General features: G+C 44.6%; 1 protein-coding gene across 4 annotated transcripts in view; it reads right to left on the reverse strand.

The window, feature by feature from the left end:
• The window catches only part of DPP9 (dipeptidyl peptidase 9), a 54024-nt gene that overhangs the window by 6279 nt on the left and 22089 nt on the right, over positions 1 to 25656 (reverse strand). For 3 of the 4 annotated variants that reach the window (XM_001374952.5, XM_007488932.3, XM_007488933.3), the window contains 15 exons: positions 24646 to 24819; positions 24069 to 24237; positions 23447 to 23560; positions 18689 to 18817; positions 17891 to 17952; positions 14801 to 14901; positions 13094 to 13271; positions 12582 to 12744; positions 12002 to 12081; positions 8588 to 8740; positions 5439 to 5574; positions 4309 to 4454; positions 2874 to 3020; positions 1527 to 1679; positions 796 to 938 (listed from right to left, as the gene is read on the reverse strand). In XM_001374952.5, coding sequence (XP_001374989.2) covers positions 796 to 938; positions 1527 to 1679; positions 2874 to 3020; positions 4309 to 4454; positions 5439 to 5574; positions 8588 to 8740; positions 12002 to 12081; positions 12582 to 12744; positions 13094 to 13271; positions 14801 to 14901; positions 17891 to 17952; positions 18689 to 18817; positions 23447 to 23560; positions 24069 to 24237; positions 24646 to 24819 — 2048 coding nt within the window. Of the gene's footprint in view, positions 1 to 795; positions 939 to 971; positions 1389 to 1526; positions 1680 to 2873; positions 3021 to 4308; positions 4455 to 5438; positions 5575 to 8587; positions 8741 to 12001; positions 12082 to 12581; positions 12745 to 13093; positions 13272 to 14800; positions 14902 to 17890; positions 17953 to 18688; positions 18818 to 23446; positions 23561 to 24068; positions 24238 to 24645; positions 24820 to 25656 lie in introns of those variants that run through there. The other variant, XM_056822453.1, reaches the window with a different exon arrangement.

Below are 25656 nucleotides of genomic sequence, written 5' to 3' on the forward strand. Positions count from 1 at the left end.
CAGAGGTCATCTAATCCAACTGCCAATTTTATAGATATGAGGAAACTGAGGTCCAGAGAATGGGGAAGAGCATGCCCAAGGGGATGTGAAAAGCCACAGGAGGGGGTAGAAATAGTGAGTTCTATGGAAGCTCTAAAATCACTTAGGCCTCAAGGACTGGGAAAGAGAGGATCAAGAAAGGCTTCCTAGAGAAAACAGTCCTTTGAGCTGGTTTGTACAGCGTACCTGGATAGGTGGTGCTTTGAAGGAAGAGGCCTGGGAGTGCAGGGGTGACCAATCTAGTCAATGAGACTAGCATGATTAAAAGCCCACAGTTGCTTTGAAAGGACATTGATCAGATCAAGATGGCTAAAGCAGAGAGCCTGTGTAGAACTGGGTTTGTTTTTTTTAAACCCTCACTTTCTGTCCAACAACTCTACGACAGAAGGGCAAGGGCTAAGCAAACAGGTTAAGTGACTTGCCCAGGGTCACAAAGCCATGAAGTATCTGAGCCCAGAGATAAGCCTAGGTCCTCTCAACTGTAGGCCTGGCACTCTCTACACTGCACTACCTAGCTGCCCCTTAGAACTGGGGTTCTTCACCCAGAGTTTGTGAATTTGCTTTTGAAACATTCTAATAAGCACATTTTATACAACTGGTTTCCTTTGTAATGTCATGTATTTTATTTTCTGCCTTTAAAAACACTGATTTTCAGAAAAGATCCTGGGGTCACCCAAAAGGTACAGTGTGAGGAAGGGTTCGGCATCTGGAACCCTAATCGTCCGGTTTCTAGAGGGGGTCTTCTAACCCACTTACTCATTAGGCAGTTTCTCCACATGCAATGCCACAGAGCCTGCCTCATAACCCTGCTGGTTGTTCTCTGGGACATCCATGTACCGCTCTGTATATCCAGTATCATAGGCCATCCAAACTGTGACTGGGGCACCCGCAATGGCAACCTGGCAAACAAGAGATGGGCAAGGACACAAGAAGCTAAGGTCATCCAAACCCAATACACCAGTCAATCTGCTGGCCCTCACGCTAAACCCAGAGAGACCCAAAGGAACAGTTTTTATAAAGCTTGACTACTGGGTCCATCAGTGGGCTGGTGGGGAGGAAGATGGGGGCCCTTAGACAGTTGGCTTTTGAGGCCCTCCCAGCAGCCAAGTCCCCACTATTTATTTATTTATTTGCCTTATTCTCGTCCCCCAACCCCAGCCACCTCCATAGGCCTAATGACCCCTCACCCAACTCCTCTCCACACCATTCCCCACCTCTGCCCATCTGAGGCCGGTGTCCCGGGTTCAGCCTTAAACACAAAGTTGCTGATGGGTTTTGTGAAGCCGGATGCGGTTCGTGGATCAGCAGTGGAGGGCAATGAGGAAAGAGGGCTCTTCCCCATAATACTGCTGCAGGGAGAAACAGCCAAGTAGCACGACCACCTCGCTGGCACGGGAGCTGCCCACGTTCCATCCCCAGCACACTAAGTTTGCAGAGCAGTACAGAAGGGCAGGGCAGGGCCTGGAACCGGTGTGGGGGGCACTCACCTTGAACACATGGGGCTTGTGAATCAGCCCCATGAGGGAAAGGAAGCCACCGTAAGACCAGCCATGGATGGCGACTCGATTCAGGTCGATGAAACCGTACTTCTCAGCCACAAAATGTAAACCTTCCACCTGGTCCTCTATTTCTACCTGACCCTGGGGAGCAGAGAAAGAAGAGTCAGGGGACCCATCTCAGTCAGCCAGCTACAGCAACTGTGCAAGGACACAGGCCCTTGGCACCAGCTGAACGGACTGCCCGAGGGCACACAGGCTTCTCTAGTGCCAGGCCTGTGCAACTCAAGTCTCTGGAAGCCCTCTTTTCCCATTTGATGCTGTAGAATAGTGCTGGACTTAGGCCAGGGGACTCTGTGTTCAAGTCCTGACTCCGTGGCTACCTACTTGTATGGCTTTAGATAAGCTGCTTAATATTTCCTGAGCCTCAGTATTCTAATTTCTGAAATGGGTAAAATTAACACTTACAAGGCTGACTTTCCAGAATTGTTTTCAGATTCAGTGCATAATGTGCTCTGTATAATAGGAAGTGCTACCCACCAACACAGAGCCAGGAGATCATGGATATCTGGGTCAATGTCCCTATTTTACAGAGGAGACCAAAAGAGTAGAACTGGCAAGTCCAGGACCAGGTGGCTGCTATTTAGGAAAGCCACAATTCTAATCAGGCCTGCCCTTTCACCACACCGACAAATGTGAACAGTTTACATCTTCCCTTTCTTCCCGAACACTGTGAGCTCCTAAAAGCCACAGTGATCATTTGGGTCTCCGGTTATGTCCCATCCTGCTACTGTTCTTTATGTTTTCAACTAGAATATGAGCCCAGGAGCTGAAATGTTCAAATTCCCCTAACTGTGTCTGGCACAGAGTAAACGGCTCATTAAAGGCTTACTGATCAAGTGATAGGTTTGGTTGTTCCCACCTTCTGTCAATGCTTTCTCAATATTAGTGCCTTCCCTCTAAGGACCCTGAAATTAAAATATACACATGCACACAAACACACAGATATATTCATATATGTACACATGCAGGGCTTGTACAGAGCCATCTGCATACTGTCTCCACCGCTCGAGTGGGAGCTCCTTAAGGGCAGGTTCCATTTGCCTTCCCTTTATATCCCCAGTGTTTAGCAAAGTGCCTGATACACAGCAGGCACTTCATAAATGCTTGCTGACTTTTTAAATTAAGAAATGTCAAATGGGGCCAAGGAGGTCCTAGAGCCAGCACCTAGCAGTGGGGCAGTATGGTAGGGAAGATACTGCTATGTTCCCAAGAAGATCTCCCCAAAGAACCTCAGCATGGGCCTATCACCCAGGAACAGAGTGAAACAATGTTTACCATTTGGTTCTTCAGAGCCCCTTCAAATTGGAGTCCTCGCTGACAAGAGCCCCGGCCGTCAATCACCACCACAGCATAGCCAAGAGATGCTAACGTATTGAGTCTCAAATACTTAATGCCTTTGAAAGAGTTGTTAACTAATTGTACCTACAGCAGGGTAGAGAAGGAACACAATGAAACAGACTGGCATGACAGGTTTTAGGATGGGTGAGAATCCGGGAAGTCACAAAAACCAAAGGAGATCCTTTCTCCTTCTAATGAACCCCATCCTAAACCCAAATGGTCGCATCCCTGACTATGACCTATCTCCCAATGTGTTTCCTCTATTCCATAGAGAATCTCTCCATGTCCCACAAACGTACTCTGAGCACTCCCTCCACCTCCTGGCCTCTGCCCATCCTCCAATCTCAGAATGCCTTTTCCTCTCCTCTCCATCTAGACATTCAGAGAATGGCCTTGGGTGGCATCTAGTCTCTGAATCTCTCATTCAGTTCAAAGGGGTCCAGTGTTTCGGTCAAGGTCCCACGACTAGTAAATGGTAGCTCCAGCACCCAAGTCCAGGCTTCCTAACTCCAAACCTTCTGCTTTCCCTGATATCATGCTCCTCCCAACAAATGCCAACTCATTGGAGCTCCACCGCCCCTGTGAAGAATTCTTTTTGAACCCACTCCAGTGTGGAACTATTGTTTTTTTTTTACTGCTGTTTTGGCCTTTACCATAATTCTATTTGTTATCTTTCTGTCTGTGTTCTCCAGAGCCAGGCTGTGTGCCTGATACTTCTGTTCTCTCCCAGCCTGGGCACTCCTGGGAAGGAGCAGCATCAACACAAGTCAGTGATCCAAGATGTCCTCTGAGGGCACTCCCCACACTGATTCCAATGCCTATCATGCCCACGGCCCCCTTTCCCCCCCACTGTTCCCCATGATGCAGCCTTTATCAATTACTGTGACCAAACAAGACTCCAGGCACCAATGGTTTATTTTGTCCTGATGAGCTTCTCTGCACTGAGCTGGGCTGACCCCAGAGCACATGGCCATCACCAGACAGGACTTACTTATTCATTTACTGAATGATTTACTAAAATTATCTCTCACACCTCACAGAGCAAGGACTATTCTCCTCCAATACATTTAGGATCAGTAAGGGCTATTTGTGTCCATTTCGTGTCCTACCAGCCCTGCGCCCTCTAAAAGGCAAATTATGAGACAAGAACCACATGTTATGAATTGCTGTTTCCCCTTTCCCCAGAGTCAAGCATAGGGCTCTGAATGAACAGAGGTGCTTAATAACTGCTGAATCAATGTTTGCAAAATGAAATCTTAGCTGACCAGGTGGACAACGCCCACATTACCCTGTCTTTCTGGAAAGCCAATGTCCAAAGTGAAAGGAGAGGAAACCACAGGGGGAAGGGCCAGAGGCCCAGCTGTGTACTGACCTGAGGTCCTCCGTATACAAAGAGCACTGTGGGATGCTTTTTTCCAGGCTGGACATTGTGGGGTTTGTAGATCATGCCGTACAGCTCCACATCAGACTGCGTATGGAAGTGAAAGATTTCAGGAGGCACATAATCTGGGGGACAGCCTGGAAAGCACAAGGCCAGCAGCTCAGCGATTACATTCAGCCTCGGGGAATCACAGACACATCCCAAAGCCTTGCTGTGCCACCTTGGGCTACGATAACCCCAAATATCCCCTTTTGTACACAGAGAGCTGAGAGTGGCCTTAAAACATGGAGCATGGAATATCAGGACTCTCAGAGCACAGAATGTCAGAGCTAAAAGGGATGTCAGAGAAGGTACAGCCTAGAATACAGAGAGTGGAAGGGACTCATGGAGATCAGCTAGTCTGACACTTTCATTTTACAAATGGAAAAAAAAATGAAGGGGTCAGAGACAATTGAAGTTGCCCAAAGTCAGAGAGAAAGGTCAGTGACAAGACTGAGCCTCCATCAGATCACCAAACTCTCTACTCACAGTATCCCTCTGGTAACCCACATCACAGAGGACACAAAAAGGTCAGAGTTAGGAGGGACCTCAAAGGTCATCTGGTCTACTTTCCTTCCTTCATAGTACAAAGGAGGCACGTGAGGTCCCAAGAAGTTATTTGGCCAAAGTCACACTGTCAGGATATCACAGAAAGGGAAAAAGCTGAGAAGCCTAGTGCTTGGCACAGTGCCTAGCACACACTAGGCATTTAATAAATGTTTACTGATTGACTAATTGAGAAGTCTGCACTCCAGGCTGCCTCTGACAGAGGCCAGAGAACAACAACTCACACTCATGCTGCAGTTAAAAGATTACAGAGCTCTGCCTCCCCTCACCCTCAGATGGCTAGAAGGCAGGTGCAGCAGAACAACAAACTACACACATATGTTGGAAACAACTGAGTCACAAAGGGGAAAAGGACTGGCAAAAGCCTGTTGTTTCACCCCTAAGTTGCAGTGGCCTATGCTACTCCGTGTAAGAACAGGGTATCCTGAGGCCATGGGGGTTGGGGGGGGGGGGCAGTGAGCTTCTGGCCAGCCTCAGTGTTCTCCCAGCTAGAGTAGGGGCCCTGTGGTACTCACTGGCTGCCTCCATCATGCTGGCCCAGAACTTGGGCTGTCTGTGGAGAGGGTCATCGTCAGAGCCACTCAGCTTGTAGACGTGCACACAGGGTGGGGTGCTCACGTTGCTGTAGTGGCTGATGAACATGTCAAAGTTCTAGAGGCCAGAAAGAGAAGAAGGACGAGTTAAGAAGGCTTCTGAGCACCTCTCCAGGGCCCCCTCTTGCTTGGCACTAGGCGTCAGAAGACTCCGGCTCTAATTCCAGCCCTGCTACTTCCTCCCAGTATAAGCCTGGACTAGCCCTTCCCCTCCGTCAGTGCCCATCTCCCTCCTCTATAAGATGAAGCATCGTCTTGCTCTCAATCCTATCAACTCTAACCATTTGTCTCAAAATTCTCTACACCTCCACTGAACAAAATGAGGACAATTATTATTATCAATACAACTAACAACAGCTTCTGTTCCTAGAGCACTTGAAAGTTTAAAAAGCACTTTCCTCAAATTAACCTTGTGAGTACAGGGGGTACATCTAGTACTACCTACGTTTCAGAAATGGGAAAGCCAAGGCTCAGCTGATGACTTGACCAAGGGCACATAGCTAGTAAAGATTCCGTCAATAAGCATTTTTTAAAAAACCTTACCTTCCAACTTGGAATCAGTATGAAGTATTGGTTCTAAGGCAAAAGCAGGGTAAGGGTTAGGCAAAGAGAGTTAAGTGACTTGCCCAGGGTCACACAACAAGGAAGTGTCTGCGTCTAGATTTGAAGACAGGTCCTTCCTACTCCAGGCCTGGCTCTCTATCCACTGAGTCATCTAGGTGCCCCTAATAAGCATTTAGTAAACTATGTGCCAGACACTATGTTAAGTGCTTTGAAATACATAGGCAAGTCACCGCCCTCAAGGAGCTCTCATTCTCATGGAGGCATGTACCTAACTTCTACCCATGTCTTTCTTTGTCTGTCTGTCTGTCTTACAAATAGAAGACCCAAGGAATGGAAGCCAGGGAGACCAGAAGGCAGAGGTGAAGAGGGAAGGCATTCCAGGACTGTAGGACAACTAGTGAAGATGCAGAGTTAGAAGACAGACTATTGTGGGATGGCGAGTAGACCAGCGTCCCTAGATGGTAAATGAGGTGGAGGAGAGCAGCTAAAGAAAAATGGAGGGGACAAGTCATAAAGGGTTTTAAATGCCAAACAGGCATTTTATATTTAACCCTGGAGGTAATATGGCCTTTATTTGGTGGAGCAGGTGACACGGCCAGATATGCCCCTTAGCCAAATTCCCTTGGACAGCTAGTCAAGGATGGACTAGAGCAGGAAGAGACTAAAGGCAGAAGGACCAACTGCCCCAGTGTAGGCATGTGGTAATGAGGGCCTTCACTGTGGTGCTGAAGATTTTGTGACAGGATAAATGACAAGAGCTGGCAATAGACTGGGTCAGAGAGGAGAGGGGAATGACATTGAGGCTGCAAGCCTGAGTGACTGAGAGGGTAACGGTATTCTTAGCAGGCATAGGAAAGTTCAGAAGATGGGAAGATTTGTGGGGGAAGATTAGTTCTGTTTTAGATAAGTTGAGTTTGAGGTGCCTGTGGGAAATCTGGATAACAATGCCCAAAAGGAGGCTGGAGTCTCAGGAGAGATGCTAGGGCTGTAGACACCAATCTGGGAATCTCTACCCAGAGATGAAAATTAAACCCACATAAGCCGATAGACCACCAAGGAAAAGGAACCTTCAGGGACACTGACAGTGGGAATGATGTGGATGAAGATCCAGCATAGGAAACTAAGAAGGAATGATCAGACCTACAGAAGAACAACCAGGAGAAAGAAGGTCAAGAATCTGTAGAGAGAAAAGAATATCAAGAAGAGGGTGAGTGGCATTATCAAAAAATCTAGAGAAGTTTTTACAGAGAAGAGGGATGAGGACAGAGAAAAGGCCATTAGATTCGGCAATTAAGAGAAGTCATTGGTAGGGGCAGCTGGGTTGAGAGTCAGACATAGAGACAGGAGGTCCTGGGTTCAAATATGATCTCAGATGCTTCCTAGCTGTGTGACCCTGGGCTAGTTACTTAACCCTAATTGCCTAGGCCTTACCTCTCTTCTGTCTCGGAACTAACACTTAATATCAATTCTAAGATGAAAGGGAAAGGATTTAGAAAAATAAAATATAAAGAAAGAAAAAGAGATCATTGGTAACTTTGGGAAGAGTGCTTTCAGTTGAGTGATGACCCAGGTCTCTTGACTTGAATCTCCTCACCCATGCAATAGCTCTAGGCAGTGAGTCACAAGTTAAATCAGAAACAAGCAAGTCTTGGAGGGACTCCTCTGAGATTCACTAAGAGCCTATTAATCCTGAACCTAGCCTCCTAGGTTATGGTGGGAGGTTAATACTTGCTCCTCCAACCATATACTCTCTATCACGGAAATGGATGGAATATGATTCAAAGAACACAGGAAGAGGTCAGGGATGTTGTCTTGGGCCTTACTATCTTCTTCAGTAAAATGCCCAATAAAATGAATCTTTTCACGGGTCTTTGCAATCTTTTCATCATGCTTGTCTGTGGTTAGAGGGTGCTAAAGTCAAGGCCTTAAGGCCCTCCCAAAGAGAAGAACTCACACTGTAACCCTGCCAGCATTATATACAAAGGGCACAAGAGAATGAAGAGAAGATTGGATTCGAAAAGACATGGGTTTGAAATCAGCTCTGCTGCCTGCCAACTGACTAGTGGTGTCAGGGAATCCCTCTCCCTTTCCTCCTCTGTAAAATCAGATGGAGGGTAGGGTGGGGCAGTGCTGGAGCAGATGATCTTCAAGGTCCCTTTCAGCTCTAGGCCCTGTGACTTCATGTGTGATGTGCTATTGATCCTAAAGGTAACCAGGTGAGAATACATGGATGAGACCTAAGAGAAAGGTTCCCACTGCTCCCAACACGATCCCCAATGCTTACTTGATGTGTGTGTGTGTGTGTGTGTGTGTGTGCGCGCGCGTGCCTGCTTGCATGCACATGTGAACACCACACCAACAGGCATCATGCTTCAAATTATCTTACAAAATGCTAGCTAGCCCTCAGAAAGTTGTGACCATATCACGTGTGCATGCCCAGGACAGTGAGTGCTGGGGGTGGGGTGCTAAGTGACAGGGGTCACACTGGTTGGCTTGAGCAGGCTGACCTGGCTCATGGAGCAGCTGTGTGAGAAGCCTGGCGTGGTAAGTCTCACAATCTCACCAGAAGACTCATAACTGACCACGTAGAGATGGTGCTCCAGGGGTGTGTCCTTAGTGGCCTGGAAATATACCAACTTTGTCTCCTCATTCACCCAGATCTGCAATTAGAAAATGAGCATCATTATCTCAGGAAAAGAGCAGACCAGTTCCTGGCCCATGAGCCATCTTATCACCTGGCAAATTCCACCTCTGTTGCAAAGACTATATTAACAGAAACCAGGCTACATGTTAAAGCAGAATGGACAATTCAATCCAGCAACCATTTCAGAAGCTCCTATTGTGTGCAGAGCACTGTGCTGAGAAGAGATTCCAAGTTTCAATAAAAAAGAATTCCTGATAGGCACAAACAAAATTAATGTATCTAAGTTAGGAAAGGAAGTTGACAAATGGGAAAATTCTTTGTATCAAACTTTTCAGCTAAGGGTATTTTATTCAAGATATGGTCAAGTTATATATATGTAGGACCAAAAGCCAATCCCCAATAGATAAATGGTCAAAGGATATGAACAAATATATCCTTCTGAAAAGAAGTATTGCAGACTATTAATAACCTTATGAAAGAATTCTCAAATCATCCAATCAAGAGAAATACACACCAAAACAACCCTGCAGTTTCACTTCACACCCAGCAAATTGGCAAACATCAAAAAGATCGGAATGGTCAATGTTGAAGGACTTATAGAAAGACAGGTCCATTACAGCATTGTTGGTGGAGCTGCATATGAATTAATACAACCATTTTGAAAAACAATTCAGAATTCTACAAATAAAATGACTACCACATCCATATTCTTTGAGGCAAAGATTCTACTACTATGCTTATGTGACCCAAGGAGAGGTCACTGATAAGAAAGTCCTCAAATACACCAAAATATTTACAGCAGCACTTTTTGTTGTAGCAAAAAACCAGAAACTAAGCAGACATCCATCAACTCGAGAATGGCTAAGCAGATTGTGGCACATGAATGTAATGAAGTATGACTTTGCTGCAAGATAAAAGTTAGCAGGCAGGAGGGTGAGGGGGTTCAGGATTTTAGCCCAGCATGTTTCAGAGGATGCCCACCACAGGAACTCTTGAGGGTCCAGGAAAGACAGCAGCTCTAACAAGCGATTGCTTTCTATGCCATAGCCAATCTCGCTTCTACCCCATAGCAAAGTGATACCAAGAGAGATACCTAGGTAAGAAGAAGCATGGAAAGAACCCCAGTCAGTCAGAAGATATGCTCATTTTAGTTCTGGGTCTGGTGCCTTGACACTTACTAGTTGTATGACCATGGAGAAGTCATATAACTTTAGTAAGTCTCAGTTTTCCCATTTGTAAAATAGGGATGATACTTTCACTGTTTACCTCAGAGAGCTGTTGTTGAGAGCACTCTGTAAACCTCCAAGTGCTCCAGAAATGAGTGCGATCATTAAGGGTTGGGCCAGTGATAAACAGCCCATTTCTAATGAAGAGACAATGATGGTTACTGAAGGAATAGGGACAGCAGATTCACAGATGGGAAAATCAAAAGGGTAAGCCAAATGGCAACTAAAACAGAACTCAAGGTCCAAGAAAAGAAATTCCCAAGAGGATTCAATCTGGAAGTGAGCCTGTAGTTGTGGCTGACTGAAAATCCTACCAGTAGATGAGCAACCTGGATGGGTTACTATGGAAAACCAAGATGTTTTACATGTTTCTTAATTTTGAGGCTGGTATGAAGGAAAAGCAGTCAAGTCCTCCTGTAAGACTGGGAGAGATCATGGATGTGGACTTGGGAAACCAAGCCAGCTGTTCTTTTCTTAGACTAGACAGCAGCAGCATCCTGAGATACCCTAAGGGGTGTCCGGTGCTTCTTCTTTTCCTTCCTTTGGGCCCTATCAAGTCTATTATAAAATGGAAAGGGTAGTCCCATTATTTTAGAAGGGACAATGACAAGATGGGCAGTGGCCCTAGGAAAATGGTCAGGATGGGGATGGGCCTGGGCCTGGAAATCAAACCACTCAAGTTATGGTTGAAGAAGGCCTATAAGAGTCCTATTTAAAGACCTGCAAAGTTCTGCTTGACTCCAGAGTATGAAACTAGGAGCAAAGTGGGTGAACATTATGAAGAGGCAGAAATCAGCTCATCAAAACAAGCTTTCTAACAATCAAAGAGGTGTCTAAAAGTGAAATGGGCTGCCACAGGAGGCAGTGGTTGAAACTGAAGTGGACTGTGGATGGCCACTTAGCAGGGCAGGGGTAGAGGGGATTCCTGTTTGGGGTGAGCTGAACTAAATACATGCTTTTTGAAGTCCCTTACAGTTCGGACTTGGTGGCTTTGGGTCTGATTCAGTATGGCAACTCAGATGCTCCAAAGAAAGTGGCTAAAGGCATAGACTGCATGTTTATCTGATAACATCAAGCTGGGAGAGATGATGGCTAGCTCTAATATACTAGATAACAAGCAGGATCCAAAAGAACATGCCCCCCCCCCCCCAATTCATCCGGAATAGTTTGTTTGAACATAGCTGTACGCAGGTCTCCCCCATCAGACAGACCATAAGGTCCTTGAGAGCAGCGTCTTTTGCCTTTCTTTATATCTCTGGTGTTTAGGTTGGTTTCTAGCACAGAGTAGGTGTTTCATAAATATTCTGTTCACTGATTAAATCAGAGGTACGAAATCTGAAGAAGAGAAGACTCAAGGAGGCCTTGACAACTAGTTTTAAGTATCTGAGAGGGTTTGGACTTGTTCTGCTGGGCCCCAGTGTACAAAAAACAGAAGCAATGAGGGGAAGCAGCAAAGAGAGCAGTTTAGGCTGGATATAGGACAAGCTTCCTAACAACGTTGATGGTCCAAACATGGAATAGGCTGTCTTAGGAGGCAGGGTCTGGATGAGCACATGTTTGGTATGATGATTGGGATACTTTTGGGAGCCTCTGTGGTCTCTTCTGCCTCAAAAAATTCTGTGAAGCAATAGTTACAGATGATTCAACATGACTTGTCTCCTAAAGAGAGGCCAGTATCATAGTAGCAGAGGACCCTTTGAGGGATTGTGTCTCATCTAAACTCCTAAACCAAACCCAAATCCAGCAAGTTCATCCTCCTACCCCAACTAAGTCAGATGAATGGCAACAACTGGGGCTGACTTGTGTCAAGTGCCATGGCTCATATAGGCAAGCTGGTTCCCCCTCAGCCAGACAGGTTCTTCTTAGGCTGAGTGCCGAACCTCAGCCTGAAGGAAGATAAAGAAATATACTTCTCCAGGCTACAATGTAAAGAACAAGGAGACAAAAATAAGCCTGGCTTCCCAAAAGAGATTGGTAGCATGAAGGGAAAATGGAGACCATGCACAGAATGAATGGGGTAGGGAACCTAAGGGAAAAAAGTGCTCTGGTACCTTGGATCCATGCCTTGCCAAAACCTCCCATTCACCACTGGTCAAGGCAATCTCCTCTTTGATGGGGCATTTAAAGTCATCTGGAAAACAGGAGAGAGACAAGTCAATGGGATAACCCAGATCAATGGTAGCACACTGAAGAGCGACTAAAATGAGGGTAGGAAGAGTGATGTGGAACAGGGAGGAGTTCTCTTTCTCCCCTCAGCTACCATAGGATTTTGTCTGTAACTTTCATCTAAAACTGCTCTGGAGGGCAGTTTTTGTGTAGAAGAAGCACTGCACTTGAACACATGATATCTGGGTGGACCACAGCAAATTATTTTACCTTGGTTTCCTCATCTATTAAATGGGATAACACTTGCACTACCGACCTGACAGGACTGTTGTGAGGAGTATACTTTGTAAACTGTAAAGTGTTCTAGAACTACGGGATGGTATTACTGTTACCCACCCTCTTCTCTACTAGAGTACGGAGCTCAGGCTGGGGTTTGCTCCTCTTTGTTTGTCTTCATTGCTTCCAAGTGCCAAGTCAGAAGGGTCCCTGAACAGACACTAAATAAATGCATAAAATAACTCTCACCTTCCCCAGCAATGAAAGGCTGGGTCCAGTCATAACCATTTGGTTTTAGCACTGCTGTGACTTTGTACAGGTGGCAAAAGCCAGTCTTGCATTCATTGGCTCGAAGAAAACAGATCTCTTCATCTCCTTCCAATTGGGGAAAAGGATAGAAAATATCATGCACCTACCAAGGAAGAGAGAAAAAAAGGGCAAGAGAAATATTGATGGCTCCAAGACTTAAGTGAAAGCCCTACTAAAGGGGAGTGGAAACTCAAGGCTGTCTTGGCAAATGAGGGAACCCTCAGCAGTAGGAGAGTGAAAACTGCTCTGACAAGGCTTGGACCTATGCCCTCAGCCCTTTCCCAGAGCATGAACGCCTCATCAACTCAGCCATGAATCAGGAGCTGGAACAAGAGGCTGGCCCAGTAAGAGTCTGCCATCACCCAAGCAGCTCAGCCAGAGAAACAGAGCAAGGCTGTAGGGGAAGGGCCTGAGGCTGCCGAGGGCTACAGCAGCTCTCTCTTGGTTCTTACATTTATCCATACATCTGTAACCTCTTCATAAACTATATACGGCTGGACATTTTCAGGGACGGCTTTGGCAAATTCGAGGCGCTGCTCTTCGCTCTCTGGGACAGGGATGAAGAGGGCAGGAGGAAGGAGAACCAACTGGAGCCGTTGCTGAGGCCTGTCTAGGAACATGGCCCAGGCACTAGGAAGCAAAGAAGGTATAAGTTTTTTGGTAAGACTTAAAGATCACAAAACTATGAGCAACTGTTATTATGGTTAACTGACTCCTATTGAGGTAGTGTTGGGGTGGGGGTGGGACAAAAGCAGAATGTCCTGGAAAGGGCACTGATTTTGACTTGGAAGTACAGGGTTCAAGGCCCAGTTCTGCCTCTTTCTACTTGTGTGACCTGAGGCAAATGTCTTTGCCCTCTCTGGGCCTCAGGTTAGTCTTCTCAACTCTAGGATGATGGAGGTTGGAACAGAAGGCTCTAAGGTCCATTCTGGGTCTATGTCCCACAGTCTTCTAAGAGAAAAGCTGAACATCCATTTCCTCCCCAAAGGTACTGTGTATCATGGGATATCTCTGCCACAATGTTGGAACTTTCTACACCCTTCCCTATTTGACACCACAAAAGATAAAGTGAATGAAGGTATTATAAGCTATAAATGAATAGATTATTAATTATTATAAAATGAAAGAGATTATTATTAAAATTCTGTTAAATTCTATTATCTGTTATAAAAATTCATGATCAGAATCCTGATTCCTAATCTCTATTTGTTTATTTCAACTGTCATAAGTCCGGTGTCGGTCTCATCACTACACTAACATATTAGTCCAAATAGAGGTCTTCCTGGAATATAAGCCATACTCCAAAATAGGAGATTTCTTTAGAAGGATAGAGGTAACACACTGAAAATCTTACTCCAAATAATCATAAAAACATATATTTGTTTGTGAGGTGAGCACATGTAAATATACAAATGTATATGTATTTTTTAATTGTGAAAATTGAGAAGGCAGCAGAGAGGGTAGTAGGGAAAGATCCAGGGATCTGTGGCAACATCCCTGGCAAGGAAGTAATGCCTGAAAATTCAGACTACAATTCCATTGGAGGAAAAAGAAGTCAATGGGGGCAGATTCAATTCCACGCTTGATTCCTACTTACCACTGGAGGTAGAGACTAAGTGGCCAAAAGCCATTTGGAGTTGGATTATAAGCCACACCTAGGTTTTATAGAAGCAGACTAGGGAAGAAGGCTGTCCTGTATTTTAGCCATCAGCTATCACCAACAAAGCAATTTGTCATGATAATGTCTTAAAGTTCTCCTTTAGCATCTGAACTAGGTCCTGTTTTCTCTGATTGGTCTTGGGCAAGAATCTGTGAACCATCCTTGGCTCTGACAGTTCTACTTAAGTCATAACTTGTAGAATAGGAAGACCGACATCCAATAAGGAGCCCTGGGCTTTTTCAGAGCTGGTCCACATCTTTACTCTAACCTTTTAGATTCCAGGGGCTAAGAGTCAAGGCACCTGGGTTCTATAGTCCCAACTCTTCCATTTTCAAGCCATGTGGCTCATAGCAAGTTAGCTCTTTAACCCCAACCTCCTCATCTATAGAATGGGACTAGTATTCAGAGTCAAACAAGGTAATAGTTCCAGGCCAAATAAAGAAGCAATGGATGATGACTTGTTCTGGGGCCCAAGGAGACTAGAGAAAAACCTATGTACTATTTGCCATCTCGTGTCCATCCAGCCCTGGCGATGTACTCTGCCGCGGGGAAGAGCTTGCTGAACGGCTGCACCAATTCTTTGTCCTGAGCACAAACCATCTAGACCAAAACAAAACATCAGGTTACATGCTGCTCTAGCCAAGCTTTCTCTAAGGAGACTACAGATCATGGATTTAGAGATGGAAAGGGCATTGGAGACCATTTAGTCCAACCCCTTATTTTATAGAAGAACCTGAGGCCCAGAGAGGCTCAATAACTTAGCCCAGGCCACACAGGGAGTAGAAGCAGTCTGAAACCAGTGCTTTTCTTACTGTACAGTGCTGCCTCTCACTAAGAGCATATTCATTACAACACCCACTACAAGGATTCAGGAAAGGTTTTGTATTTTAGGTTTTGTTTCTATTTTCTTTTTAAAATCCTTGCCTTCCATCTTAGAATCAATACTGTATATTAGTTCCAAGCAAAAGAGCTAGGCAATGGAGGTTAAATGACTTGCCCAGGGTCACACACCTAAAATATGTCTGAGGCCAGATCTGAACCCAGGACCTCCCATCTCCAGGCCTGCTCTCTATCTAGTGAGCCACCTAGCTGCCCCCCTGAACTTGGTTTTTAAAACTCTCCTGCTTATGTCCAGGAGAAGATATGGGTAAGCAAGATCCTCTGAAAAGAATCAGGGTTTCTTGTGGAATTCAAGTTCTGCAAGACTCAAGTGGGATCAGGCAGCCAGATAAGCTACCATACTCCAGGGCTGCATCAAGAGAAGCCACTGAAAACCCTGTTCTTAACCTGTTCTGCAGGGCTCGATTCTGGGGATCCTATTTTGACAGGCCAAAGACCCTGAAAGAACAGCCAAGGACACCAGTCAGGATGGTGAAGGGGCTGGAAACCAGGCCATGTGTAGTGGTCAAACCTGATAGAGGGGCATAGGAGCTGCCTCTTCTAGGAATTAAAGCTATCATGTAGATAAAGGGTTAAACAGGCAGGACAAGAAGCGGTAGATAAAAGTAACAGGGAAGCAGGATCAGGCCTGATAAAAGGAAACATCTCCTAATAACCCAAGACAGAAGGATGCTTCAGGAGGTCTTTGGGCAGAAGTAGAATATAGTAGACTTCCTCTTCAGGTACAGGTTGGCCTATCTGGTCTCTCAGGGCTCCTCCACTTTGATCATTCTGATTTCTCTGAAGGCAGAAGTGACTGAGGAATAATGCCCTAGAAATTGGGAGACAGAGGTCTGAGTGCCAACTCTGCCATCCATTAGCTGGGGGATCCCTGGGAAAGTCATGTCCCTTCTCTGAGCTTCAGCTTCTATCCCTGAAAAATGATGGCATATTCTTGCCATGAAGATAAAATGGAATAATGTGCGTAGGAAACCATCAGAATGCTAGACAAATGTGAGATGGTTCTATTATTAACTAAATTGTCATACATCCTCTGGGTCAATTTTTCTAACTTCAGCTCCATTTCCACCATATAGGCCTCTTATACAATAGGAAGGTTAACTAAGATTTCTGTGGCACTGAGGGTACTATATATAGCACATACCTCAAGTTCTCTTCAACCTGGGTCTGGAAGAGAAGGGTCTGAGCCTATTTAATCTTGATACAATAATGAGTTGGAATGCAGTTACAGTGAGTTTTTTGGACCTGCACAAAATTATTAGTTGCCACTGTGAAATGGCATGAGCACTTGATTGGGATTCAGAGGACCTGGGTTTGAATCTTGCCTCTGCAATGTGTAACCCTGGGCAAATCACAACCTTTCTGGGCTTCGATTTTCTCATTTATAAAAGGACAGAGTTAGAGAAGTTCTAAGGTCCCCTCCAGCTCCAAATCCCACAATCCTATGTTCTAGTGGAATTCCATTGTATTGAATCATAGGTGGGCCTGCAAACTATGCCTAAGCTTTAAGTTGAAATAGGATTTGACCTGAAAAACCCTTTATCCAGAGCAGCCTGTCTGTTCTTCTGGTAAAGTCTCTCCCTTCTTCTCTGGTGGGCCTCCTGATTCCATGAAGCCTTTTTTGCCTCCTCCACCCACCCCACATTTTTCACAGCCTTTTGCCTGGACCTCTCAGCAACCAACTAGGATACAAGAGAAACCAAGATACCTGTATATATTTCATCATTAGACTGTAAGCTCTTTGGCAGTAGAGTCTTTTTTATTTGCATATCCCCAAGGTTCTGTTGTTGAATTAAATTGAAATGCCATTAGAGAATGAGACCAAGTTACATCCAAAGAAACACATCCTCTTTTGTAAAAAGGATGGTCCCTAGACAGTATGCCCACATTCTACAGTGGCATAAATATAGCTGGTCCTGGCACCAGGGACTTGTGTTCTAGCTATGCCACTCAGTGGCTGTGTAACCTGGGGCATATCACTTCAGTCTCCTCATCTGCAAATTGGGAATAACACTTGTGCCAACAAATATAGCACACATGTAGAGCAGTTGTTGAGAGAGTACCCTGTAAGCCCATGGTGGTGAACCTGTGGCATGCGTGCCAGAGGGGGCACTCAGAGCCCTCTCTGTGGGCATGCATGGCTATTGCTAAAGTTTGTTACTCTAACAAAAACAAAAATGTTACTCTAGAAAGCTAGAGGGATGCAGGGCCAGGCTGCTCCCATTCCCTTCTCCAAGAGTGCCTGAGGACATTTCTCACATCACCTGCTCCTCTAAAAGGTTTACCATCCCTGCTATAAGCCTTGCAGCATTTAGATCTCCAGCTTCCTAGATGCCATGACAAAATATGTCTGTGAATATGTTTCTCTCACCTCAGGCCATACTCTCAATGAATCAAAGTAGTATTTACTAAGCACCTACTGTTTGTTAAGTTTGGGGTATACAATGATAAAAGGAAAGGGTCCTTGGTTCAAAAAGCTTCCCTTTTAATGGGAGGAGATGGCTTAGGCCTATATCAGAGAACACACAAAAACCTTATTCAAACCTTGTAGCTGAGAGATCAGGAAAGCAGAAACCAGCCAACCAAGCCCCACCAACTCTATTTGCCACCTTCCTCAAGTGGGGGGGGGGGAAGGGGGCACTAGGAGGGGGCAGGAGAGTGTGCACAGAGTAAAATAAAGCCCTCTTACCTTTCCCTGATTGTCTGTCTGAAATTCAGCCAGTTTTAAAGCAATCTTGGGGTTCTTACTGCCTACAGAAAGGACAACAAAGTGAGAAGCTGCCAAAAGTGCTCTGTATACCTATCCACAAGCCAATCTTTAGATTAGTGCCTCGGGCAGAGAGTGGGGGATGAGGGGCTACTAGATCAAGGTGTCACAAAAGGATACTTTCCTAGACAGAGCAAAATACTAAGAAGTGAAGGATAAGTAAGAAGGGTCATCCTTGATGACAAAAAACAATAGGTCCTTGAGCCACCTTCAGACTCTGAATAAATGAATCTCATTACACATATTCTCAGTCCAAGGTCCCAGGTGAGGTAATATGAGGGACAGAAAAAGGATGAGACATGGGCCCTGCTCTCAGGGACTGCACAAAACTAGCTGGAGAGACAAGTGATGAACATATAAAGTAACAAGGAGTTCATGTCAAACTGGGTACTATGGAAACTCAGAGGATACAATAGGGCCAGGGCTAGATCTTCAAGAATCAGTAAGAATGAGTTAAGTAAGCAGAGAAGGGGCTGGTTCTCCCTCCGACTAAGCTATAAACTCCTTTAGGGCAGGGGCTGTGTTTCCTATTAACAATGTCTCATCAGCACAGAGGAAGTGATCACTCCACACTCATGAAAGGGCTGAACCTTTAGGGTTTCAAAACAACGTTTTGGTCTTTTGTCCCCAAAATGGAAGGAGTACATCTGCTCTGAGAATCAAGAGCAGAGTAGGAGAGACAACTCCAGCTTCCCTCCCAGGGTGGCTTCCGTAGCTCACCTGTCCGGGGATACCGATAGGAATCAGTTTTTCTTTCTTCCAGAGCAGGAGAGGGAACATGAATGATCTCCACTTCTGACTCATCTACTTCTTCATATAAGATCCGCAGGGTCTTATGATCATCAGATCCTGAAATGAAAGGAAGACACTCAAATCTATGATTTTGAGGCACTCTAAGACAGAAAGACAACACATGTATAACCCAGTGTAATTACTTGTCAGCTCCAGGAGTCAGGAGGGAAGAGGGGAGGGAGGGAAAATGAATCATGTAACCATGCAAAAATATTTAAAAATAATAAAATTAAGACACAAAGAGAGGTCTTATTTACACCAAAATACTCATAGCACCACTTTTTGGCAACAAGGCACTCTAAAGTAGATGCCCACCAATGGGGAATGGCTAAACAAATTGTGGTACTTGAATGTAATGGGATACTACTGGGCTGTAAGAAACAATTATAAAAAGAAATTCTTTATTCCTTTTTTCTAATTTAATGGGGGAGACCTAGAGGTCCTGTTACCATAGAGATGTATAGGGATTAATGAGCCCACAATGACAGGAAGTAGAAACCATAGAAGCGAGCCTGAGCTTACTGAGAGGGCTTTTGCCTTTAGCCTTTAGCGGGCTTTTTGCCTTTTGGGATTCTGGCTTTTCATTTGGCCTGTTAGGTTTTTTTTCTCCTCCCTGAACTTTTTGGAAGGTGGCTGGTCTTTGCTGACAGACCTAATTGGGGTTGGATTAAACACTGATTGGGTTGGTTTTGCTTGGGTGGATTGGGTTGGAACTTTGTGGGGTAGTTGTTATTAGAGTCTTGGAAGTCATTGATGGAAGAAACATGATGGGGAGAGAGGAGTGTGGATGGAGAGCATGGCTTTTAAAAAGGACAGGTTATTTTTGATGAGAGCAGAGCAAGGATCTGGAAGGGGCAGGACAATGGTGACCCTGGTATGTGTTGTTCCACCCTTGAGACCCTCTGAGATAACAGGTAGGAAAAGGAATAGCTAGTGCTAGCTCAGACCAACAGAGAAGTCCAGTGCTTAGGAAAAAGTGAGCTCCCAATTGGTGTGATCATCATGTAAGGCCCTGGAAGGGGTACAAGAAAAAGTAATTAAGGATGGAGGGTATTTAATGGTGGAAAGGGAGTTCCAAAGAGCAAAATGAAAGAAGGGGCTAGAAAGGAATAGGGATTATGACTAAGGATATGGCTCAATGGATAAAGAGGCAAGTCTAAAGACAGGCAGTCCTGGATTCCAATCTGCCCTCAGATACTTCTTAGCTATGTAACCCTGAGCAAGTCACTTAATCTCCACTGCTTAGTCCTTTCCATTCTTCTACCTTGGAATGAATACATAGTATTGATTCTAAGACAGAAGATAGGTTTTGGGGTTTGTTTGTTTTAAAAAGGATGATAGTAGGGACAGGTGGAGTGTATATCTAAGATGTAATGTCTAGAGGATCAGAATTGGGGAGGAGAAAGGGACTTGTTAGAAATTGGGAAATGGGAGCCTTGACAGGCAGAGATAGTTAATGAAAATAATTGAAAGATTAGCCGCCAAGAAGGTTCTGTTTGGAACAACAATCTGCAGTGGCTCTTTGTCCACTGAGTTCTTAGTTCATTCGTTAAGGTCTAACTCAAGTTAGAAGCCACCCCCTTCATTCATAGAAGCCCTCTCTATTCTCCCAGTTATCAATAACTTGGATCACAACTCTTTACTTCATGCTATTCTGATGTACTGATCATGTAAGACTCTTCTGTATTAGTTATCTGTATTTGTTCCCCTTATAACTGTAAACTTGATGAGGCCAAGCACTATGTCTGCCCTTTGTGGGGAACAAAGTAGGTACCTAGTTAGTAGCTATGAATGATCTGAAGAAAGCTCGGGTGGCCTAAGACTTGAGTCACTGTCAACTAAAACTGCCTGAGAGAGACTGATCTCCACTAACAGACACTTTGGAGACAAGCCTCCCAGACTGCTCAGTAGTTCAAAGGGTTTATTCCTTCTTACAAAAGTCACACTTTTGGCCAAAAGTCCTACTTACAAAAGTGAAACTATTAAGGAAGATATAAATATTTCCTAACAATCAGGTTTATGCAATTTTATTAAGGATCTTATAGTCAGTATTTCCTCTTGAAAAAAATGACCTAAGAGCTATGGAAAAATCAGTTAGCTACACAGGTTTTCTTGCCAGCAGAGGCCCCAGTATACAGGCAAACTGTTGCCAAATCTATTCCAAACTCATCTAAATCCCAATGCTTCCAGGAAGAGCCCTGGAAGAGGAGAACACAGACCACGGCCAGGTGGAATACACCATATGCTTTCTCTGGTCCTCAGAATCCAGGGTCTCTAACAGGATGACAAACAAGAAGAAAGAGCACTGGCCATGGAGTCTGGGAGAGCTGGTGAAGCCTGGAAGGGTGTGCACAGAGGAGGACAGGAGAGACACATGACAGCATACTGAAATATTGGAAGGACTGACATATGGAAGTAGAATTAGACTTATTATGTTTGGCTGTAGAGGGCAGAACCAGGAATGACAAGTTAGGTATGAATTGAGCAAAAACTTCCTCCCAATTAGAGCTGTCCAAAAGTAGGAAGAAGCTGCCTTGGGAGGCAGTCAATGCCCCTTCACTAGAGTTTTTTTAGGGAGAGAAGGATAACCCTGTTGGGCACATTAGAGTGGGAATTTCTCTGGGCTGCCAAGGACCCTTTCAACTCTAAATCTCTGTGGTTCTATGAATCTTGGCTTTAATCCCTATGCGCAGTGAACCTCTGGGGGAGTCATGCTGCCTCTGGAAACCTCACACTCGTCATGGAGAAAGTGGAGTCAAACATAATTATACTACCTACCTCGAAAAGTTTTGGTTGGGAAAATGATTAAAGCACCACAGAGATGGAAGTTATCATTCTAGGATTTCAACAGAAGTCAATCTACCTTTCAGAGTCTAAGAAGCCAGTTCATTTTTCCACATTCAAGAACAACTCACCCCCAATTGACAAATGATCAAGGGATATGAATAGGCAATTTTCACACAACGAAATCAAAACTATCAATAAGCACATGAAAAAGTGTTCTAAATCTTATAATTAGAGAAATGCAAATCAAAACAAGTCTGAGGTACCACCTCATGCCTAGCAGATTGGCCAATATGACAGCAAAGGAAAGTGAGAAATGTAGGAGGGGATGTGGCAAAATTGGGACACTAATGTGTTGTTAGTGGAGTTGTGAACTAGTCCAACCATTCTGGAGGGCAATTTGGAACTATGCCCAAAAGGTTTTAAAAGACTGCCTACCCTTTGACCCAGCCATACCACTGCTGGGTTTATACCCCAAAGAGATAATAAGGAAAAAGATTTGTACCAAAATATTGTACCAAAAAATAGCTGCGCTCTTTGTGGTGGCAAAAAAATGAAAAATGAGGGGGTGTCCACAGATTGGGGAATGGCTGAACAAATTGTGGTATCTGTTGGTGATGGAATAATATTGTGCTCAAAGGAATAATGAACTAGAGAAATCTCATGTGAACTGGAAGGACCTCCAGGAAGTGATGCAGAGTGAAAGGAGCAGAACCAGGAGAACATTGTACACAGAGACGGATACACTGTGGCACAATTGAATGTAATGGACTTCTCCATTAGTGGCAATGCAATGATCAAGGACAATTCTGAGGGACTTATGAGAAAGTACTGTGGAACCAGAAACACATTAGAAAAATATATGATTGGCCACGTAATGCAATAGGGATGTGATTAAGGTTTTGATGTTAAAGGATAACTCTACTGCAAATAGAACAATGAATGATACATGTATAACCCAGTGGAACTGCTTGTTGGCTTTGGGAGGAGGGTAGAAAGGGGAGGGGAATCATGAATCATGAAACCATGGGAAAATATTCTAAATAAAAAAGGGAGAAAAAAAAGAACAACTTACCACCAAGAACTGATGCTGACAGAACAAGGGAGGGGAAGAAAGTATAGCCTAAAATGTACTTCTTTAAAATCCTGATGAAACTTTGATCTAGTCCACTACTAGATCCACTACTGGGTTTGTATCCCAAAGAGGTAAAAAAAAAATGGGAAAGGACCTACTTGTACAAAAATATGTATAGCTGCTCTTTTTGTGGTGGCAAAGTATTGGAAACTAAAGGGATGTCCATCAACTGTGGAATGACTGAACAAACTGTGGTATATGATGGTGATGGGATACTATTGTGTTATTATAAGGAATGATGAACAGGATGGTTTCAGAAAGAGCTGGACAGACCTATGTGAACTGATACAGAGTGAAATAAGCAGAACCAGGAGAGCACTGTACACAGTAACAGCAATACTGTGGAAGTACCAACTGTGATAGACTTAGATATTCTCAATGATACGATGATTCAGGACAATTATGAGGGAACTAGGACAAAAAGAATGCTATCCAGTTCCAGAGAAAGAGCTATTGGAGAAGGAATGCAGATGAAAGCATACAATTTTTCACTTGTTATTTGGGTATGTGCTTTGGAGTTTTGGCTTTATAAGATTAGTCACTCACAAAAATGAACAATATGGAAATGTTTTGTGTGATAATACATATATAACTCAGATTGAATTGCTTGCCAGCCTAGGGGACGGGGGGAGGGGAGAGAAGACAACTTGGATCATATAACTTTGGAAAACTCAAATGGAAATTTGTTATTACATGTAAGTGACAAAATAAATAGAATCCTGATGGAAAGGGCCCCAGACCATCAAAAAAATATAAAGAAGACACACCTTCACAGGAAGCTGTTGGGCACCACCAGTAGCCTGTAAACCGATCAAATTCTTCCTGGATGACAAAGGTAGCTACCCCTGCTGACTTGGGGTCCTCCAAGACACTGGACAAACCTGCAGAGGGAGAACAATTGATATGCTTTTACTGGGAACTTATTCAACCTAATCTCTGGGCTGGGGCAAATACAGACACTGAAGATGTGGTCCCTGCTCTCCAGGAGCTCACAATCTAGTTTCAGAAAAAAACTGAGTGCTGCCCAGGAAGATGTCACTACCCTTCCCTGAAGAAGTGCCAGCCAGACCAGTGGAGTGGCCAAGGAAACAAGGCTACAGCACTCCAGAAAGGGGGGGACACTATGGACTAGAGAATTTAAAGCAGGCAGTGTTTTAGGACACTCCAGTGCCCTGAAGTGGGCTGGAAGAGATGGCCTGGGGGGGGGGGGGGTAGCAGTGAGGTGACAGCCACAGGACCCAGCTCATGGTCAAGGCCTCATCTCACTCTTCCAAGGTGTGTTCTGGACATGGAAGAAGTTGCACTGCTCAAGAACAAGGACCAAAGAGAATGGCTAGAGCAGTAAAATGGCAGATTTTCAAGGACCCCATCCCAAAGGCCTGAGCTCACCTTTATGACAGTATGTCATCCGTCTCTCTTCTCCAGTCTCAATATTCGCCACCCACAAATCATTGTTATTTATGAATGAGAAGAAGGAAGGGTCAGCAGGGCAGATCTTGGGATCCATCCTAGGCCCGGAACACTGGGTTTTGATTTCTAGTGGCTTCATGGGAGACACCTGAGGAGATACAATAGTTAACAAACGCTCACTACATATCTTGTATATGCAGGGCACTGTGCTAGGGGCTGGAGTATGATAGGGGAAGAGACAGGTATACAAATGTCTATGATGTCAAAACCTCCAACAAGAACCAGACAAGAAGTCTAAGGAGGGGGAGAGCACTTTCATCTGGAGAAGTCAGAAGGAAAGTAAGGAGGGAAAAGGGTAGAAAATCAAGGAAAGCTTCAAGAAGAAACTGGCCCCAAAGCTGGGGCTAATGGGGGACAGTTCCTGAAAAACAGTATGGTCAGTCATGGAGACAGAAGTTAGCATTTGGCTAGAAAATCAAAAGTGAGGAAAGAAAGGTGTGCTGATCTTGTTGGCCTATCACCTACATACCTACCCAGCCGGGCCTCCAAAACTCACCATGAATCCATTCTTGCCTCCATCTCGGCAATGAAAGAGGCTATTACTGGCTTGGAAGAGGAAGAGGCCACTTTCACTGTGGAAGTCATAGGAGGTGATACCAAACACACCGAGACGCTTACGCTCCCTCAGAAGCTCTTCTTCCCGAGAGTACATGCCATGGTGTGGGGTAGCCTGAGTGTATACAAAAGGAACAAGGATCCAGTAAGGCTTCAGCTGACCCCAGGGTCTGGAGCTTGTGACTGCATGACTAGCCTCTGCCCCTTAACAGAGGGAAACCACTGGGAACCAAGTGATCAAGAATTCCCCACCACAACCAAAACATTCTGACATGAAATCCTTTTTATTTAGCCCCATCGCTAATCTCATTCACGTAAGAGACATAGATTGCCACCATAGGGCAAGAGTATGATGATAAAAATAACAGCTAGAATTTATGTACTATTTTAGTGTTTATAGAGCACTTTACAATTATCTCATTTGATCCTCAAAAAATCCCTGCAAGGTAAATGATGTTAATATCCCTATTTTACAGAAGAAGAAATAGAGGCAGACTGAGGTGAAATGACTTGTCCTGGGTCACCTAGGTAATCGGTGTTCTGAGGATAAACACCTGAATTCAGTTGTTCCTGGTCAGCACTCAGGTCTAATGCCTATTACAGAGGTTGGAATTAGAGTCAGAAGACCCAAGTTTAGTTTTTGGCCCTTCTCTCTCCTACAGCTGTGATCACTGGGAAGCTGCTTAATCTACTTGTGTCTTAAGTTTCCTCATCTGTCAAACAGGGATAATTACCACTGTTCTTACCTCATGGAGTTGATGGGATGCTCAAATGGGAAAATGTAGGTCAGGGGATCTGCAAACTTTGGAGCTCTATATAAATGTCAATTATTAACACAAAATAGTATAAAGAGATTGAGGTGGTACAAAAATCAAGTGTTTTTAAGATTTAAGGGAGGAGAAGGAGGAACAAGGACAGGTTTGCAGAAAAGCTGACCTTTGAGTCAGGCTTT

This window comes from Monodelphis domestica, chromosome 3, assembly GCF_027887165.1.
Source record: "Monodelphis domestica isolate mMonDom1 chromosome 3, mMonDom1.pri, whole genome shotgun sequence".
NCBI lineage: Eukaryota > Metazoa > Chordata > Mammalia > Didelphimorphia > Didelphidae > Monodelphis > Monodelphis domestica.